Raw genomic sequence first — 20,559 nt, 5'->3', positions numbered from 1 at the left:
GACCAAGATATAGGTGGATTGATACAGTAAAAAGTACCTTAGAAGACAGAAATATAAGATCTGATAATATTGGATTCTTGACAGGTAATAGACTGAACTGGAGGAAAATTGTAGATAGGAAGTTAGTAATGATGTAAATTTTTCATGTAGTACTATCATATCTTGTACATCCCTTGAGGGTACATATCAGAAATTTGATGACATTCACAAACATCCATCCTGTTGGTTAGAGAGTGGGTATGCTAACCACTTGTCCAATCAGGTTAACATTTCATAAGCAAGCATATAATTTCTCATTTAGCATTTTAAAGTTGACATTTAATCTAAAATACAAAACAATTATCTATTATAAAAGTAAAACATAATATGACTATATTCTGAAAGATGAAAATATAAGAAACAATGTTAAACGTACCTATGATCATGTGGATGATAACCACAAAATGTAACATTCTTCAAATTAAAGAAATAGTCATGAGTTGGCACATTAGGTGGCTATTTGAGGAAATGGGGGGGAGGGGAGGAATAAAATATAAATACATATAGAAATATATTATACAGTAAAAATCTGAAGTCACTGATGAAAAGTTATATTAATAATTTAGATGATAAATTTTCTTTATCAAAAAAGTATTAAAATGACAAACCAGTCAAAGCTGAACAGTTCATTCTTATCTCATCTATTTGTAGAGATGAGATAAGTACTTGGTTTATTCATTTATCTTTTAAATATCTTTCAAATAAATGGTCAAATTATTTTAAAACATTATTCATGTCCTGGAAGCACCTGCACTAAGTGACAGTGAAATGTCGAGTATAAAGTAACAATTATGATTTATTAAATATCCAAGCATTAGATTTTTTTTTTTTTTTTTTTTTGAAGTCTGGCTTATCAAATTGAGCAAAAAAAAAAAAAAAATATATATAGTCAGACTATATAAAATATTAAAGTAATTAAATAATATGTAATGACATAATTCACAATAAATTACAAACCTGTATTTATAAAATATATAAATATTCTGCAGCCAATAACTAAATCTTAATCTTCTTGCCATTCTTCAATGGAATGAAGATAAATTTGTGAAATGCAGTGCTTTGAAAACAGTACTGTCATATGTTCTGTAAAATTGATCATGCTTTGTTTCACTTCAACTTACCTTTGTTAATATTCACATATCCCAGTGATCAGATTTCTTTTCTGGACTGACTTGCATCTTCAGCATTTTCTAGCACAAACACATCTTAACCATAACCTCTTTAGTCTCCAAAAACACTAGATATACTTTTCTGCTCAGGATGCTATTTCTTACTTTTACAACTGCAATATAAATTGTGAGGTCTCATAACTAAGAATGTATGATGATATCCAGAAGAGGATAATTTGATTAACTGATGACCTCTCTCTCAAATTTTCAGTTTCTGCTTTATCTCTTTTACAGATATTTTCATGGGCAATGTTCTGCTGAACTGGAGATACCATTCCTTCACTTTCTTTTAAGAATGTGAGACACAAAGGGTTGCTAATAGCCATTTACTGTCTGGCTTCAAACCAATCAAATAAACTCATCTTCTTTCAATCCATCTGTATCTGTTCTTTGAAACAGCCTGCAGCTGTCCAAGAAATACAATAACAGGTGCCTATCTTGGACAGCATTCAAGTGCTATAACTTCTGCAGCTTCATGCGTGTGGAATCAATATTAAAAATTATTAGGATTGATCACAATGGCTTATGAAAAATTTATTACTCGCCAAATTTTATTTTTGATTCATGGTCATTTTCAATGAATATAGAGAGAAGCTTAGGTCACACAGATGGAATAAATATTAGAATAGAATCATTCAAATTTCAAAACATGCAATGATTATGATGTACACAATATTGCAGGTTAAGAACTTAGCATTTGTATTACCATTAGAATCCAAAAGGAATTTGAAGAAATATATTATTACTAGACACATTTGTAGTTAGACTTCTGCATTTTATAAATTTGCCCATTATTTGGCAAAAGGTAAGCTGGATCAACTTTCCTGTGCAGGAGTTTAACACATGCCTTACTCAATCAACCTATCATATTTTGCTCAAATAGGAAGTTCAGTATATTTAGAAAAGCATCATATCTAGTCTTGCTCAGCAAGCTTTTTTTTTTTTTTTTTTTTTTTCAATCAGAAGTTCAAAACAGAATAAAAATCCTCTTAGTTTTCCATTCAAAAGATTGTATCAAGAAAGCTGGGGGTTTTGTATCACACCAAATTCACACAAAAAATGACTTTCTTAGAATTTTCAATGGGAAAGTGATTTTGATAGACAATACTGCTTTTTTTTTAAAAAAATTCCTATTGAACTCTAATGGTAAACAGACTTTCCCTGTAACATCATGGGCATCATATTATTGTACATATTTTAACTTGAAATGTTCAACTACATTTGCTTATAATTCTGTCTCTGTAACCCAAAATCTGAAACCTAAAAATTAAAAATAAAATAAAATAAATATTTAAATTAATTTTATTTTTTAACATGCTCAATTTGCATCAGTAAAATCAACACTCTTTAAATGAAACTGTTTGAATCCCATTGAGGATGCAGGGAACACTTATAAGGATTTTTCAAATAAAGGTGAATTAGTTTTATACAGAGCCAAGATTGCTCTCTTCTCCCTGTCATAGAGAGAAACCTAGGGGGGGGGGAATTAAAACTAAGAAAAATGCTTTGTTTCCTGGCTATAGACATAGAATTAACTATCATATCACAGTATGCATCAGGTTCATATGAATTAAAGTTAGATGGCTGTGAAAAAAAAAACATTAACCTAGCTTGTTAAAGGAGATTAGATTACCAATTGGACAGTCAGTAGGAAAATGCCAAGGTAACTACAGCAGGTATATGATGTCTTGTGTGCATCTAGAATAATTTCTCTGTTATGCAGTGTAAAAATCTGGAATAAAAATTCTATTTACATATTATAACATAATAAGATACATTACTATTTTTATTAAACAAAAGAACAATGATATTACCAGCGGTCTTCTTCGGTCTACCATGTGAAGTCCTTGATCACTAATTTCTAGAATGCAGGGATGTGGCGCTGCCACTCCAACATCTGACGACCGTGCTTTAGCAACCTACACAGTAAGCAACAATGATATTTAGTGATAATTATTTTCACTGATAAAGAAAACAAACCATATGCATAGCTAAAACTAAACAGATAATGAATATCCAATGCAATAATATCTTTTAACTTTCAGAATAGGTACATAAGCTGTCATGTTTGTTGAAAACAGCAACAAAAACTAAAACTTAGATGAAATTGAATTTAATAGATATAAAATTTTCACTATAGTATCTAAAGCCTTTTTAGTACATAGACAATAATGAAACACAATTAAAATACAAGTAACAGAAGTTTTTGAAAAATGCAACCACAGTGTAAGTAACACACACACACAAATATAATAAAACAATAATTAGGAATTGACAGAAGATTGACATAATAATATTTCCCATAAAGAAAATAACCAAAGACCATCAGATCTGTTTAAATTTGGACAATTTAGAAATGTCTCGCAGCTCTCTTTGTATAAAGATTCAAAAAGAATCTACTTTTATGAAAAAGCTTTCCCCCTCCCTCTCCCAAAGAACTAAGTGTCATCAAAATGGCATATTCACCTAAGCCAGAATGCTTGGATTTATGATACTGGATATAAGATTTATGTTCCTCATGATGGACAGCTGCAGGAGCAGGGCTGGTAGACACCCGGAAAGTTGACAGGAGGAAGCTTGTCTTTAGGTGAGAAAAGAAAAGTAGAAATCTTCCTGACATAGTGAAAGGACACCACAATGTTGTGAGAACTTTAGTATGTTCAAATATTCTTTAACGTATGGAACAGGAATCTGAGAGATTTCTTCCTGAGACCTAGAGACTTGGAGCCTAAAGCTGTTAAATGCTTCATCAACAAAGGACTCATTAAAATTTTTAAAAAAAGGTAGATTTGAAAGAATTCTATTCTTGGCATAGATGGTTCTTAGTGGAGCATAAACTATGAACATGATGTAACAAAATCTTAGTGGTTCCGATGATTTTTGACTGCAATGAGAGTCAAAAAGTTGACTCCAATGAGTTCAGTGAAGTCAAAAAGTTGGAACCAAGTGGATCCAACTCAATCACAAGCATATATCATGTGTGGAACTTTTGTTTCGTCTAACAGAACTATCTTGCTAGTATTATTTGGAGTATGAGAGTCTATAAATTATAAAGTATGTACTTGCTTGGTAGGGAAATGTTGAAAAATATCTCTTAATGTAGCTTCCTTTTCTTTAAATACTTCAAAACACCGCTTAAGATTCTTGGTATGCTTCTTAAAAACGGCTGCTTCTTTTAAGCTATCATTTGGATCATATCTAAATTGATGAAATATCTAATCAAGTACTTTTCTTCAGATAGCACATTTAACAAGCAATACTGCCTGTGTGTAATATTCAAAAACAGATTATTTTCTCAAATACACTGATGATGGGGTCTTAGGAGACCTGCACATAGTCTTTAAAGGAACGTGGAGAACCAACAAGGGCTTCTGACCTAATGTCCAATCCCCACTTTCTCGTGGTGCACTCTGTTAGGTATCTACCTGGATAATGAATGAATGAAGATGGGTTGGCAATTTGCGATTTAGCCGACCAATAAACCACAATATAAATGATGGTACAACAAGAAAGAATTTCATGCCGGTTGGGATGTCACCCGGTTAAACAAGGTCCCAGTTGTTTTCGTCAGGGAACCAAGGTGAACAGCGAAAAGTCAGCTACTGGAACAAATTCTGAAACACACCCCAACTCAACATCACCAGAGCTCAAGATTGGTACTATCGACATAAGAAGCCTGAATGGCAAAAAAAAAATGGAGTAGCTGAGGAAATTGGATAAGTACCAGATCAACTTAATAGGGTGAGTGAAACAAAAAAGACAAAAACAATTAAAATATTTCTGAGCAATAAATACAAAATGTTATATTCAAGCAATGACAATCAAGGAAAAGAAGGAGTAGCCATAGTATTCAACACAAAATACGAGGCTAATCTTCTTCAATGGCAGGCAGTCTCAAGTAGAGTGATGTGGGCTAACATCAGAATGGGGAATTGGACAATGAGCTTTATTTGTGCCTAGAGAAGGTTCTTAGTAGAACCTTCCACTGAAGGTTCTACTAAGGTGTAGAAGGGGAAGAATTTTTTGAGGGTTTACAGAAAGCAACTGACACAATGAAAAAGGAAAAGTTCATCCTTGTCGGGGATCTAAATACCAGAGTAGGAAATGATTGTCAGACATACCAAAATATTTTGGAAAAACTTGAAGAAAAGAAGTAAAAACAATAATAATGCAAATACCTATCGGATTTCTGCTCAGAACGTGTATTGGTTATTACAAACACAATGTTCCAACATAAAAATGTACACAAATTTTCAGGGAGAGAAGAGGTAAGGAATTAGAAAAGTCTTATTGACTTTGTCAATAGCGATGTTTTCTCACTGGTGCAGGATACCAGAGTGCACAGAGGATTTTGAAATTGAAAGTGATCACCTTTAGTCTTGATCAGGATAAAACTGAATTCCATACTGAAAAGAAGAACATGTAAGAAAGTTTTAAAGTGAATAAAAGTTGAAAAACCTTGGAGATTCAGTGGAATCTCCTGAAGAAAACAATGATTCATTCTGCCAGAGAGGCATGTGGTGAGGTTGTCTGCAAGAATAGAAAAATCAGAACTCCATGGTGGACAAGAAGTTAAAGAGGCAGTGAAGGAAAAGAAGAAAGCTTATCAAAAGTGCCTGGCAAATAAGTCAGCTTGTGTTCTTAGAAAATACAGAGACAAATGTAAGAAAGTTAAGCACTGTGTAAAACTAGTTAAACAAAAGTCATGGGAAGACTTTGGCAGGAACATAGAAAATAAATATCAAGAAGGTGGAAAAATATTCTGGAGGTTGTTGAAGAAGTTTAGGAATAGAGGAAAAAGTATTGTAAAAGGAGTTAGAAATGATAAAAGTGGCATGAAAACTGGAAAAAAAGATATCCTTGAAGTATGGAGTAATTACTTCGAAAAATTGCTAAATGAAACAATCAGTGACAGCACAGTGTTAAGAAACACTGATCATGCATGCAATCAGTAATACATATCCATACTTGAAGTAGAAAAAGCCATCAAAAGCTTGAAATGTGAGAAGGCAGCTGGAATAGATGATATTCAACCAGAAATGCTCAAGTATGGAGGTATAAAAGTCTTACAGTGGTTGCACTTGCATAGTTCAGAAGTCTGGAGAGAGAGGGACAAATCCCAGATGATCGGAGTAGAACTCTCATAGTACCCATATATAAAAAGGCAAATAGAACTGAATGCGAGAATTACAGAGGTGTAATACTGAGTGTTCCTAGTAAGATTTATTCAAGTATACTTGAGAAATGGTTAAGAAGGATTGTGGAAGGGATGCTTGGTTGAAGAACAAGCTGGATTCAGGCCAAATAGAGGCTGTCAGGATCAGATTTTCACTTTTCAACAAAAAGTTGAGAAATCATGAAAATATAACAAAGATTTTAATTTAAGTTTTGTAGATCTGGAAAAGGTATATGACAAGGTGCCGAGAGAAAAGCCACTCAAAATGCTACAGTTGTATGGTCACGATGGTGCATTATATCAAGGAATACAGTCTTTATTTGAGTTGTAAGTCAGCAGTTAGAATTAAAGAAAGTACAGGAAGGCGGTTTAAAGTTAAATCTGGTGTCAGTCAAGGATGTACATTATCTCCTCTCTTATTTATTATCTATATGGATCACATTATGAAAGAAAGTGATATTAAACCTGATATCAAAATTGGAGATGTTAATCTCAGCTCCATACTCTATGCTGATGATGTTATACTTCTAAATAAATTCGGTATAAGTCTGCAAGAGTCTTTGACTAAACTGAATATCTGTTGTAATAGATTTGGTATGAAGGTCAGCAATGACAAGACAAAGACAATGAAAGTAGGCAGATGCATTATTTAAAATTATGAATATGTTTACAAACTGTTTATGTTAATATATTATTAGTTGGTCTTGGGTCGGTGATTTCAGGATTTTAAAAGAAGCAGTTAAAAGTCACTGCATCGGAATTGAACCCTTGTGTAAATACTAAACACTCAAAATAAAAATCTTCTTTAAAAGACAATTGCTAATTTAAACAACTGCATTGTGAATGGAGAACATTTAGAACAAGTAAATTAATAACTTAACACGTATAAAACCAACAGTAATAACTTTAATGAATTAAAAGTACAAATAACTCCTACTGTACATCATCAGTGTACATCAACAGTACATCATCAGTGTAGAACAAACAGTTAAAGGAATGGAATACAAAGTACAGAACAGTCGGTGGATTGCCAATTAATTTTTTGCCGTGTGCCAGAAGATTAATTAAAAAAAAAAAAAAAATCAGCTAACGCCTTTTTATTCCCGTATACGGGAGTAGGCGAGGCCATTTAGCCCTATCTAACTTTTGGAGACTGAGTGGGCAGTTCAATCTCCACTGGTACCCAATCAGAGACAGATGGCCCAAAGCTATCACTAATTAAGCGGTACGTAGTGAAGAGAGACGGCTCAAATGTGCCGCCATCTCGTGGTCTCTAACACAATATATTTAATGTCTGAAATAATGTGGGTTCTACGGTCGATTTTCTTGAGTTTACAGGACGAAAAACCAGAGTTTCGGGGAGGAAAAACCTGCTTGCCCGTGCCAGAGATCAACTAACTCGGGAACCGGTCAAAAAAAGGCTTAGAAAAATTTCCTCTAGTGGCCGACTAGACTCGAAACGAAGTCTTCCTTCGTGTGGCCAAGTGCGGTGGTGTGCAAACGCCACATCCACTGAGCTACACAGGCTCTACCTGTGTAGCTCAGTGGATAAAGATTAATTAAAATAATATTAAATAATTCTTTAAAGATAATTATTTCATTGATGGGTTGCATAAGATAAGATCTCCCAAACATTTGGGAGAGAGAGACAGACATTTCAATTCAAATTCAGTTGATGCAAAAGGGCTTCGCAACTTTCTTTAAAAAGGCATTCATATTTAAACCTGTATCTGTGAAGCAGACAAGCTTTATCCCACTGGATATTATGATTAGTATCAATGCTATGTTGTGCTAGACCAGACTTATGAAGTTTCATGTAATCAATATAATACTGATGTTCCTTCATTCTTCTTTCCACAGAATGGCCTGTTTGTCCAAAGTATGATAAGTTATATTCACATGGTATCTGGTAAACACCAGCCAATGATAGAGGTGCCAGTTTGTCCTTTGTAGATGGCAAAAAGTGAGAAATTTTGTTGATGGGAAAATATGTAGGAATAAGATGATACTTCTTCAAAATTCTACCAATAGGTTCTGAGATGCCTGAAACATGAAACCTCATAAGTATGGTCTAGCACAACATAACATTGACACTAATCATAATATCCAGTGGGATAAAGCTTGTCTGCTCCACAGATGCAGGTTTAAATATGAATGCCTTTTTAAAGAAAGTTGCAAAACCCTTTTGCATCGACCGAATTTGAATCAAAATGACTGTCTCTCCCAAAAGTTTGGGAGATTCTTATCTTATGCACCATCAATGAAATAATTATCTTTAAAGAATTATTTAATATTATTTCAATTAACCTTCTGGCACGTGGCAACAATTTAATTGATGATCCACTAACTGTTCCATACTACGTATTCCATTCCTTTAAGTTTTACACTGACTTTTTACTCTTTAGAGAAACTTGTGACAATATGATTATGAATTACAGAAATGTTTACACAAGAATATTTAATATTTGCCAAATATTTCAGTCTGAAAATAACAGACTATCTTCAGTGGCTACATAGGAACAGTTTTTAACAAGGTGGAATACCGGCAATTGATCGTTCAAAAGTAGAACGAGCCGCGTGATGTTATATTGCTAAGCATTAAAGAGAGGAAAAATTTCGTCAGAGTGATGATTAAATTATAGGAATTAATTCACAATTTCATATAATAATCTTAATTTATAAATAACATTAGACTAATGTAGGAATTAAAATGAATTTAGGAATTTTATGGTCTACCTAAAATCCACAAGACAGATTCTCTTCGTCCAATAGTGGACTGTATTGATTCACCTACTTATCGCATAGCCAAATATTTAGTGAAATTACTGAAATCACATATAGGTAAATCACGCTCTTTTTTGAAAAACTTTTCGGATTTCCTAAATAAATTAAAAAATATCTCATTACAACCTACTGATCTTATGGTGAGCTTCGATGTAAAATCTCTATATACTAATGTACCTCTCAAAGAGACTTTACAATTACTTGCTGACATATTCCCACAAGACATTATAAAATTATTTGATTTCATGATGCACTCTGGATATTTCTTGTGTCAAAACAAATTCTACAACCAAGTGGAAAGAACAGCCATGGGAAGTCCAATTTCACCTGCTGTAGCCAACTTTTATTTGGAATATCTAGAAGACATCTTGTTTTCATCTATATTCTCTCAACCATCCTTTTGGGTAAGATATATAGATGACATCTTTTCAGTGTGGCCTCATAACAGAGATTCCTTAACTTTCTTTTTAGCCAGGATCAATTCCTTACATTCTCATATTAAGTTTACCATTGAGATTGAAAAAGACGACAACTTATCCTTTTTAGAAGTCCTCCTCATCCGTTCACCTTGAGTTTCCAGGAGAAAAAACCCTGCTAACTCTGTATGAGATCAACTAACTCACCTTCAATTGAAAAAACGTATATATAAAGATTCTTCTCATCACGAACTAGAATCGAACTTAGGCTTTTTCCAGTCGAAGAGAGCAATGTAGTGACATTCTTCCAATTGTGCTATGGAAACACTTTGTGTGAAGACTGATAAGAATATAGAAAATAAATATCACTAAGGTTACAATATGTCCTAGGGCACGGATGGTGAACCCATGCCCTAGGACACCCCCCCCCGAGAATTTTGCTGGCACATCAACGATTTACATATGGTATCCTTTTATATGCTTATAAATTATTCAACCTTTTTTTTTTAATTGTTACAATATATACAAGTTAAATTTTATTTTACAGGAGAGAGCAGCTATGAAAACATGAATTCTGTTGGTGTGGTATTAACAAAAGATCATGCGACCCTTTAAAGACAAATGGAACCGACAATTTTTGAGTCGAAATGCTAATTCTCTTCAACACCGAATTCCATAGCATCTGCAACTGTCATAACAACATTCATTATATATTTCTTAGTTTTAAGACATTCACGACGGGGTGTCGTTTATCGTTCCGACAGAACTTCTCATTACCGGCGGGCTCTACTCATACAAAGTTTCAACCCTTGGTTGATTTTTATTGCCTTGTTTGCGTTTGAGCTGGAAGGGGAACTCACACAAGCATTATATGGCATGTTTCAATTCGTGGTAGAATTTTATTTGAAGTAAGCCTTTGTGATCTGTCATAATGACATCGAGAATTTCAAATGCAACCAAACAAACACTTATTTCATGTAATTGAAAAATTAGACAACAGTTTTAGTTAGATACTATGTTTCCGGTGCAAGGTATGGTTTTGCTTGCATCTATACAAGCGTAGTTTCTATGAGAGGGATACATCGGATTCATTAGTTAGTGCCGTTTTCATTCCAGCTGTCTCTAATTGCACTATTTGTTGAGAAATATATTACACAGACTGCAAAAGCCTCTGTACCTTATTCTGGGATACAATAAAACTACTTTTTTTTTCTTGCATCTACATATACTGTAGATGCAAGAAAAAATATACATGTACAGTATGGCTGTTGGAAAAGGCATGTTGTTTTTGTGTGGGAGGTATATAAATATAAATGCAAAACGTTTTGCATATATATATATATGCAAAACGTTTTAATGTCTTTTTTCGTAAAGTAAAATCGGGGGTGCCAGTTATACGAGAGGGCAAGTTATATTCAATGGTAAGTGTTCGTCGACAAGTCGACATCCTTCTGCAGCTTCCCCTGCTCCACTGACTTCAATGGTGAGTTACAATGCATAAATATTTTTCTCACTACCGTTTTTTTTTTTTTTTTTTCAAACCGACATCATTAAAAACAATTTAATAATACAATAATCAATTTTATACTGAATAATATTATAAATATTTGGTGATCAGAATGGGATATGTCAATGAAACTTATCACAAGTTAATTTAATGATGTTGGCCTGAGGAAACTACAATATTGTAGCATTAGTCCTGTGATTGATAACTAATTTAAATGCGTACTTTTATATTTCTCAACATGCTACACGGTATACATAAGTGTACTAATACTCTTTATGATTATTCCATAATTAATTATTAATACTTATTTACTAAAATAAATAGGCAAAAGGCTTCACACCGGCAAGACAAAATTATATAAATTAAGTGGATATTAAATCCAACATTAAACATTAGTTTAATGTATGAATTTTATGTATTAATGTATTTAGTAATGTAATTATCAACTTGGGGCTCCCTACAACTAGATCAGAAAGGAGCACAAATAGAAGACATAATTGATGATCTAAACCTTGACCTCTTCAATTGGGTTCCGTTTTGGAAAGATCACAATATCAGCCCTATGATCACTGAAAGAAATATTATCAATGAACAGTTAAAACAAAATAATACATAAGACAACAGAAAGAAGTTAATAGAATTAACTCAAAACATAGAAGATGAAATTTCTAACTGCAAACAAAAAAAGTGGGAAGAATTCTGCAACAGACTAGATCCAAGAAAAGACACAACACTGGAACATCATCAGATTATTAAACAACGCAACACTTCTGGATACTGATCACTCTTCACAGTCTCCTCAGGAACCAATACAGCAGCAACAAACAAACAGATGGCAAATTTACTAGCCAAACATTACTCTAATGCAAGCAAGCTGCAATATAACAAAGACAAAAAGTACAGGAAAGTTGCAAAACAGTTGCTAATACAATCCAGAACCTATCCCTCTGAAGACATCTTCACTCAGGATCTCACAATGACAGAATTAGAAACAGCAATTAGTCAAATTGACCCTGACAAATCACCCGGAATTGATCTTATTTTTGGACATATGATTAAAAACATGGAAAAATAGCCAAAAACTGCCTTCTTAAGATATTTAACACCTCCTGGAATGCAGGTAAACTACCAAAAATCTGGAAAACATCAGTCATTGTACCCTTACTAAAACCTAGCAAAAACCCTAGTGACTGTAAAAGCTATAGACCAATAGCTTTGACTAGCACTCTCTGTAAACTAAACAAAAGAATAATACATACCAGACTTATGAATTAGCTTTTAGAAAATAACAAGATCAACTTCTACCAAACTGCATACAAGTCTCAACACAGTATAGAAGATCAATTATTTCATATTTGTCAATCAGTCATAGATGGCTCTTTCAAGAAAAACCACCAAAGAAGACAACAATAATATTCTTGGATCTCATAGCTGCCTACGATACTGGAATAAGGGGGAATGCATTAATTTGCATTTCAAATTTCATGAAAGGAAGGAAAATGAAAGTAAAAGTTAATGGAATTTATTCCAACATGCATCGAACTTGGGCTGGAGTCACACAAGGTTCTGTTTTAAGCCCACACCTATTTCTCATCTATATAAACAATATCCATCCTCACATAGTAAATGACACAAAAATAGCATGCTATGCAGATGATATAGCAATCTGGCACACAAGCAGTAATCCTCAACAATCTGAAAAAGTCCTAAATAATTAAATAAAAGGCTTAGAAAGATGGGCAAAGAAACTTAAACTACAGATAAACCCAGAAAAAAAAACAAAACTGAGCATCTTCTCCACTGATAGAATAAAATAGACACAATTACAACCCTCAAATCAAAATATATAATACCAAAATAGGAAAAAAAGTCTCCAAAATACTTAGGCCTAACCGTTAATACTGAACTGAGATTTACAACTCATATTATAAATATATCTAATAAAGCTCTTATAAAGAAGCTTAATATCATCAAAAGGCTTTGTGGAACAAAGTGGGATGCAAAACCAAAGACACTCAAAACTACATATATGGCACTCATATGACCCACTATGGAATATGCCTCATCAATCTGGGCTCCAGCTTCTACTAGCTCAAAAGAAAAACTTGACAGAGTACAATCAAGAGCAGCAAAAATTATCATAGGTGCAGTCTCATCCACAAATAACTTAAAATCTCAGCACAAGTGTGGGCTTCACATACTAGAAGACAGAAGAAAACTCTCCACAGTTAAATTCACTAACAGAATCAGGAGCCACCAACAGGATCACATCTCACTCAGGACTTTCAATGCCTGGGCAAGAAAATCTAGACTAAAGAGATCATCTACGTTACAATATGATCAAGAAATTAGAAAACAGATTGACTTAGAGCACCTATCCATTGAAATAAGCAACCATTCTTTTCCACTATTTTACCAAAAAACACAATGATAAACTTAAATCTCCTTGAACCTTGTACAAAAAAGGATCCACAGCAATAAAATAAAATAAAAGGACTTGACACTATACATCACTTAAATAAGCCAACCCATGTCATTACCATTACCTACACTGATGGATCATCTGATGAAGCAATCAATCAAAGAGGAGCAGGAGTTTTATTAATTCTACCTGGAGACGAGGAAATGCAAATCAAAACCACAGCTGGCAAAATAGCTTCAAACTTCACTTGTGAATTAACAGCCAATACAAACAGCTCTCAAATCCAATAATAAACATTACAGAAGGAATAACCATCTACAGCAACTTGAAATCAGCACTTGACATTAAAAAATGGAGAAACAAAACTCACACAGGAAATTCATGAACTACTAACAACCTTAAATTTGAAAAATAAGAACTGCACACCGCACTGGATACCAGCCCATGTAAATATTGAAGGCAATGAAAGAGCAGACAGACTAGTCAAAGAAGCAAGATACTTACCTCAAAAATTATGCACACTATCACTAACTGATGCTAACTCTGTCACCAAAATAACATTGGTAAAACAAACTATCAAGAAGAAAAATGAAATCAGTGAAATTAATGAAAATAGAGACATAACCATGAAAAATTCAGCCAGATGGTAGTAGGAGCTATGAAACATGCAAAAACTGTCCAGGAGTTGTACTAACAAAGATAACTTATGGATAATTAATCTCAGGTGGTATGGTCATTTAAACAGAATGGGCGAGGAAAGATTGACAAAATAAGTGTTTTCTGCCAGGTTGACAGGAAAATGACCCAGAGGAAGACCAAGATATAGGTGGATTGATACGGTACAAAGTGCCTTAGACGACAGAAATATAAGATCTGATAATATTGGAGTCTTGACAAGTAACAGACTGATCTGGAGGAAAATTGTAGATAAGAAGTTAGTAATGATGTAAATTTTTCATGTAGTACTATCATATCCTGTACACCCCTATAGGGTACATGGCAGGAATTTGATGATGATGAAAACAAGGAAAAAATTATTCAAAGAAAAAAAGATATGCCTTTGGCTAGAAACACAGTGAAAGATAGAATCATAGAAATGGCTAAAAATATAACTCATCAGCAAAAAATAAATATAAAATCTTCTGGTTTAATTTCTCTTTGTCTTGATGAGAGTACTGAAATAACTTGATCAGCTTGTTTAGCAATTTTTATTCGTTATTCTGTTGGGAATAATATCAAAGAAGAATTGATAAGTTTAACATCATTAGCAACAACAACAAAAGGAATAGATGTTTGCAACGTGCAGTTGCAAATGCACTTGCTGAAAGAGATAGATCCTTTCAAAATTGTATTAGTAACTACTGATGGTGCTTGCAGTATGATTGGAGAGGAAAATGGGTTCGTCAATTTATTTACCAAACGTATTGGATATTCAGTTCCGGGTTTTCATTGTATTATACATTGGCAGATTTTATGCGCAAAGGCTAATTTCAAGCAACTGGAAGATGTTATGAGCATTGTAACAAAATTGGTCAATTTTATTTCAGCACACGCTTTAAATAAACAAAAATTTATAGAATTATTAAGTTTTATTAAGAATTATTATTAAGAGGAGAAGATGTATTTTCTAAATCCAGAGTATTTTATTAAAAAAGGGTGGCACACCATTTGGCAACTCCTATAGGTAGAGATGACCTACGAATGCTTCTGCCTAGTATCTCAGCTTGGGCCTGGCTCCCACTGAAGAGACCTCAATAAAGGTCGAAACTAGTCTGGATAGTGGCCCTTCCCTTAATGCATAACATTAGGCATATCCGCAAGGAGATGTGTTTTGCATTAAGGGAGATGAGTGTTGGTAGCTTGCTACACCTTTGCAACGAGTTGACCTGGTGTTGTATCACCTTGCCCTAGTCCTGAAGATACTTTCAGGCGCAAACTTTGTTTGCTCACACTTGGATAAATGGATTAAACTAAATTTATTATTTATTATATTCAATGTACAATGGTTTACTTATGTACAACAATGTCCGATGGTTAAGTCAGGGGAAAGTTCTTCAAAGATTTGTTGAGTGTTCAGATGAAGTCAGACTTTTTTTACATAATGAGAAAATCATTGAAAAATACAATCAGTTAATGAACGTCGAATGGCTTTCGAAATTAATGTTTTTTACTGATTTGTGTTTACATTTAAATGAATTAAATGTTAAACTGTAAGGTGTTAACAAGACAATTATTGTCATGTTTGATTTAATCAAAGCATGCGAAGCTAAATTACCAATTTTTAATCGTGACGTTATTTCCAATACCTTCCGATATTTTCCAAATACAAAAAAATTCTTTGCAGATCTAGAATCCCATGAAAAAACAGATCAAGTTAAATTCACAAAAGAGTTTTCTACATAAATATAAAGAGCCAATAGGCTTCAATTCGGCGCTGCACACATTATTTAAATTAAGGGGATATTAAATTCCACATTGTTTTAAAGCCGAATAAGAAACTCAAAGAAATTTTTAGTGAAGGTACCAAAATAATTTGGAAATAGATAACAAAATAAACAAAACTGGCAAAATAGGAGCCTGTTGAATAAATTTATATGCAATAAGAGAGAAATTAGCTCAAAACACCAAACTAGTCATACACACAAGATGGTATTTAAACCATTTTAACTTACGGATCTGACAGCTGGTTACAAAGTAAAACAAATGATCAAAGACCACAAACATTTGAGTTCTGAGAAAAATTAGGAAAGTGAGCAGATGGCACCTTTAGCAGAACCTAAAAATGAAGATATTAATAAGGAACTTGATATTTTTAGTATTCAAGAATATGTGGGCAGTGCTAATTTTGTTGATGTTGTTATGTGATATCAAGTCTAATTTAGGTGGTATGGTTAATTAAATACAATGGGAGAAGGAAGATCCAGAGGGCAGTCAAGATCTAGGTGGACTGACACATTTAAAATGTGCACTGCAGACTTGACAAACAGCAGTGTAATTTGGAAGAAAGTTGATAATAGGAAGCTAGTAATAATGCAAACTGAATCATGTAGTATTATCATAGTACAGTTAACACCCTTTGAGAATGCATATCACAAACTTGTTGGTGATGATCATATTAAATAATTATATTTTTTTTTATAAACTTAAGTTTTATTATGAATAATTAAAAATGTTTAAGTACAGTGTACACCCCCACTTTTATTATAGGTGTTCAGTTTCCTAATAAGCACACTGTTTTAGTTTCCAATATGCATTTAGATGATAGTTTATTTGAAACCACATATATCCTACTAATGATGCTAAGTGAGATGTACAGTGAAATATTTGTGATTGACAGTAATTTATATTCCTATTATTATTATATGTATTTCTCTTTAAACATAGGCCATCATAGTTAGGTACCACCCTTGTTTAAACTAATTTTTTTTTAAATTTATTACTTTCCTAGAACTTATTTCAATGAATGGTGATTATTTCTTCTTAATTGATTTTCATTATTTTTCTTTTTTTCTCATTCATTATACCAGCCAATTCTAAACGTCCTACCATAATTTTCTGTCCTGCTCAAGTAATGGAGGTCATCTGTGATTCATAAGTTTTTGGTTGACATGAAGTAAGTCTGCCTTATATTATCAACTACTTTAAATATTTGCTCAGAATTGCACAATTCAGCTTTCAAAATTATTATACAGGCACCTCCATGGAGTCTGAAGACTCATCGCGGAAGACCAATCTATCAAACCTCTCATTGAACCAATTAACAGACAAAGCACTCACAAATGACTGGCAACCCATTCCACTCATTCACCACTCTCCAAACAAAAAAATCTAGTCCTCACACCCCTACTGACCACACCTTTATTCAACTTCCAGGGATGATCCCCCTTGTTCTGGTCCCTCTAGCTATTTTCCCTTCATCTATCATATCTCCTCTTTTTCTCCTATTAACTAACTTCTGCAATCCACACATCTTTAATCTATCCTCATAGAGAACATTCCACGGGTCACTCACCATCTTCATCACTCATCTCTGAATCCTCTCCACCACTTCCTCATTCCCAAAAAACCCAGGGGACCAGACTTGAGCACGGTAATCCAGATGTGGGCATATCAAGGCCTTATAAAGAGGAATAACCATTTCTTTATCTCTACTCGTTAATGTGTTCTTCAATAGCCAAGCAATCTTATGGGCTACCTTAGCAACCTTAGCAATATATCCTCTAAACTTTAACTCAATTTCCTGGAGTACAGTGCCATCAATGTGATACACGGCTTGTAATCTATTTATTCCAAAATGCATAACTTTACATGTCTTGTCATTAAACTGACACCCATAACTTTTGCCCATACTGACAGCCTATTTAAATCATCCTGCAAGCTCTCCACATTGCCTTGATTAACTATTACTATATCTAATTCTGCATCATCAGCAAACAACTGAATATTTCCTTTTAGGTTATTTCTTATATCATTTATACAAATTAAACAGCAATGGTCCAGGCACTGAACCTTGCAGCACACCACTAGTCACCTGTTTTCGCTTCAATTCTGCCCCTCCACATACCACTTTTTTTGATATCTGTCCAGCAGCAACCCCTCTTAATCAGTGTCATATCCATCCCCATTTGTTCTAATTTGCGTAACAGAGTTCCATGTAGTATTCTGTCAAATGCTTTTGCAAAATCGTTGTTAGCCATTTCCTTCATCCAACTCAGCTGTAACTCTATTATAAAAAGTTAGTAAATTACTAAGGCATGACCGACCCTTCACAAAGCCATGTTGATCCTCATACAGTTTCATATTTTTATCTACCCATTCTTGAATTCTCTTTTTTACCAACTTTTTAGTACTTTTACCACCAACACCTGAACCTCCTTTATACAAGGGAGTTATTTTGCCCTCTTTCCACTCCCTTGGAACTCTACCAGAGCTGAGACTTAAATTAAAACAATTAACTAGTCAAAGGCATTGCCAATTCCTTTGCACATTCTCACAAAACCCTAGCTGATATCCCATCTAATCCCACAGCTGTATTTACATTGAGATTCTGCAAAATATCCTAATTACTTCCGATTCATCCACCTCTGTTCCCACATTAGTCTGTCACATAGGTTAAAGCAGTAACCTCACTAGTATGATATACCTGTGCAAAGAGTGGTACTGAGTAACTCAACTATTTAATCAGCTTCTGTCTCCTCGTGACCATCATCACTCATTAAGGTTAATCTTCCACAGTCATTCTTCCTCTTACTTACCACATAACGAAAGAACTCTTTGAGATTTCCTTCGGCTAAATTCTTCTCATAATCTGATTTGGCCTTCCTTGCCATGCTGGTCATCTTTCTTGCCTGAGCCTTGTACTGTTCGTGAGTTTGCTAGTCACCTTCTTGTATATACCCTCCAAAGCATTTTTTTCTTCTGCAGCTTTTACTTAATGATATTACTTATCCATCTAACTCCTATCCGATTAACCCTCCTTACCCTAGGTATACAATTTAATACTGTTTCCTCTAGATAACCCTGAACTATATCCCATGCATTACTGTTAAATTTGTGATTTTTGTAAACTTCATAAGAGAATTTACTTGATCGCAATTTAACAAGTAGAAACCTTAATAAGAAAATCGTGCTTGCATCTAAGTATAAAATGAAATAAATATACTGAAAAGAATAATTGTTAACTCGTATAAGAACATTGACTGTATAACATTAGAAAAATTAGATAATTTACAATATTTAGTTATAAGAATTTTGCATGTAAGAGGCTTGCTTGTTATACACTTGAAACAAGAGATTGTAAGTTATGCTAATTTTAGAAAAAATGGGTGAGCTGATAGTTTGATAGAGCTGACTCATAAGATTACCAAGAACTGAAGTAAAGTCCAAGGTCACGGTTCCCGATTTAGACACTGCCGTGGGTCAGTCAAAAAAAAAATCAGTGACTTTTTTTTTACAAAGAAATAAAAAAAACTTTTATTTCTTTGTGTGTGTTATTTTGTGAAACTTTTTTTTGTGCTGTGTAAAAAGTAATATTTTTTATGCAAATTAAGTTATGTATTGAACTATACAATTTTATTAAATCAGAATCCTCAACAATGCAGGTACATACAAACTAAATTTTTTACTAAAATAAACTTGTGTATTGTATTATTTTTTAAGTTTTACATTACAGTACAGTAGCTTTTTTTTCTATCAGTTACTTCATTTATTTACAGAATTAAATTGATGTACCATTAGAATCTGATTATTTTTGTCTTAAATGGTAATTATTGTTGTCTCTTGGGGGAAAATTCACTAATCCGAACGAGCATGGTTTTTATTAGTTCAGATAAGTGAGATACCACTGTAATTTTATTAATAAATTCTTGTATCTATGTTTGTTCATTTATATTTTTATGTCACAAGTGCCTCTAAAAATTATGGTTTTCAGATGAATAATCAAATCTTTTTCTTAGTTTATCAAAACCTACAATCAAAGCAAGAACACTTATCTTGAATTTATCATTCTTTCATATAAAATTTCTTGCTACATCAGCATTCTATATTTTTCAAAATTTATTATAATTTAAAAAGAAAATCAAAGGAGTTTCATAAGAAGGAAGCATAAATCAGTGCTTTTCAAAGTAGCCTACTTAAATATAACAGCTAAATAATTCAATTACAAGCTGATTATTTTCATTAATACAATGATTTTTAACTCCACGATCCAAATAAATATTTACCTTTCGAACTGCTTGACAAAGAACTTCATTGCCTTTATGAGAAACTACTTCTATAGACCCAAGAAAGTCTACTAAATATCGTTCCTTTCTAGCATTAGGTCCATCTAGAAAGTGAAATACATCTTATTAAAATATAATCCTAAAATCTTTCAGCTTCACATCAAAAACTATTAAATGAGAGGATAACAAATATCCATTATTACTTGACAGCTAAGTAAAACAAACATGCATTTAAAATGTTAAAAGTTTTGTAAATGATCAAGAGCTTAAGAAAATACAAAGCACTGGCACGAAGTGTCTAGCTACTGCAGTCTTAAAAGACAT

At 33.3% G+C, this 20,559-nt stretch overlaps 1 protein-coding gene across 3 annotated transcripts in view; it reads right to left on the bottom strand.

Annotated features, from left to right (window-relative positions):
- LOC150093696 (JNK-interacting protein 1-like) overlaps positions 1–20,559 on the bottom strand; it is a 308,320-nt gene that overhangs the window by 51,732 nt on the left and 236,029 nt on the right. For all 3 annotated transcript variants that reach the window (XM_090412576.1, XM_090412575.1, XM_090412577.1), the window contains 3 exons: positions 20,236–20,339; positions 3,023–3,127; positions 416–495 (listed from right to left, as the gene is read on the bottom strand). In XM_090412576.1, the coding sequence (XP_090268702.1) occupies positions 416–495; positions 3,023–3,127; positions 20,236–20,339 (289 nt within the window). The remainder of the gene's footprint in view (positions 1–415; positions 496–3,022; positions 3,128–20,235; positions 20,340–20,559) is intronic.

Source organism: Typopeltis vanoorti, chromosome 23, assembly GCF_054136105.1.
Source record: "Typopeltis vanoorti isolate ZY-2024b chromosome 23, IOZ_Tvanoo_1.0, whole genome shotgun sequence".
In the NCBI taxonomy this organism is placed as follows: domain Eukaryota; kingdom Metazoa; phylum Arthropoda; class Arachnida; order Uropygi; family Thelyphonidae; genus Typopeltis; species Typopeltis vanoorti.
This window is presented reverse-complemented; position numbering and strand designations above follow the sequence as displayed.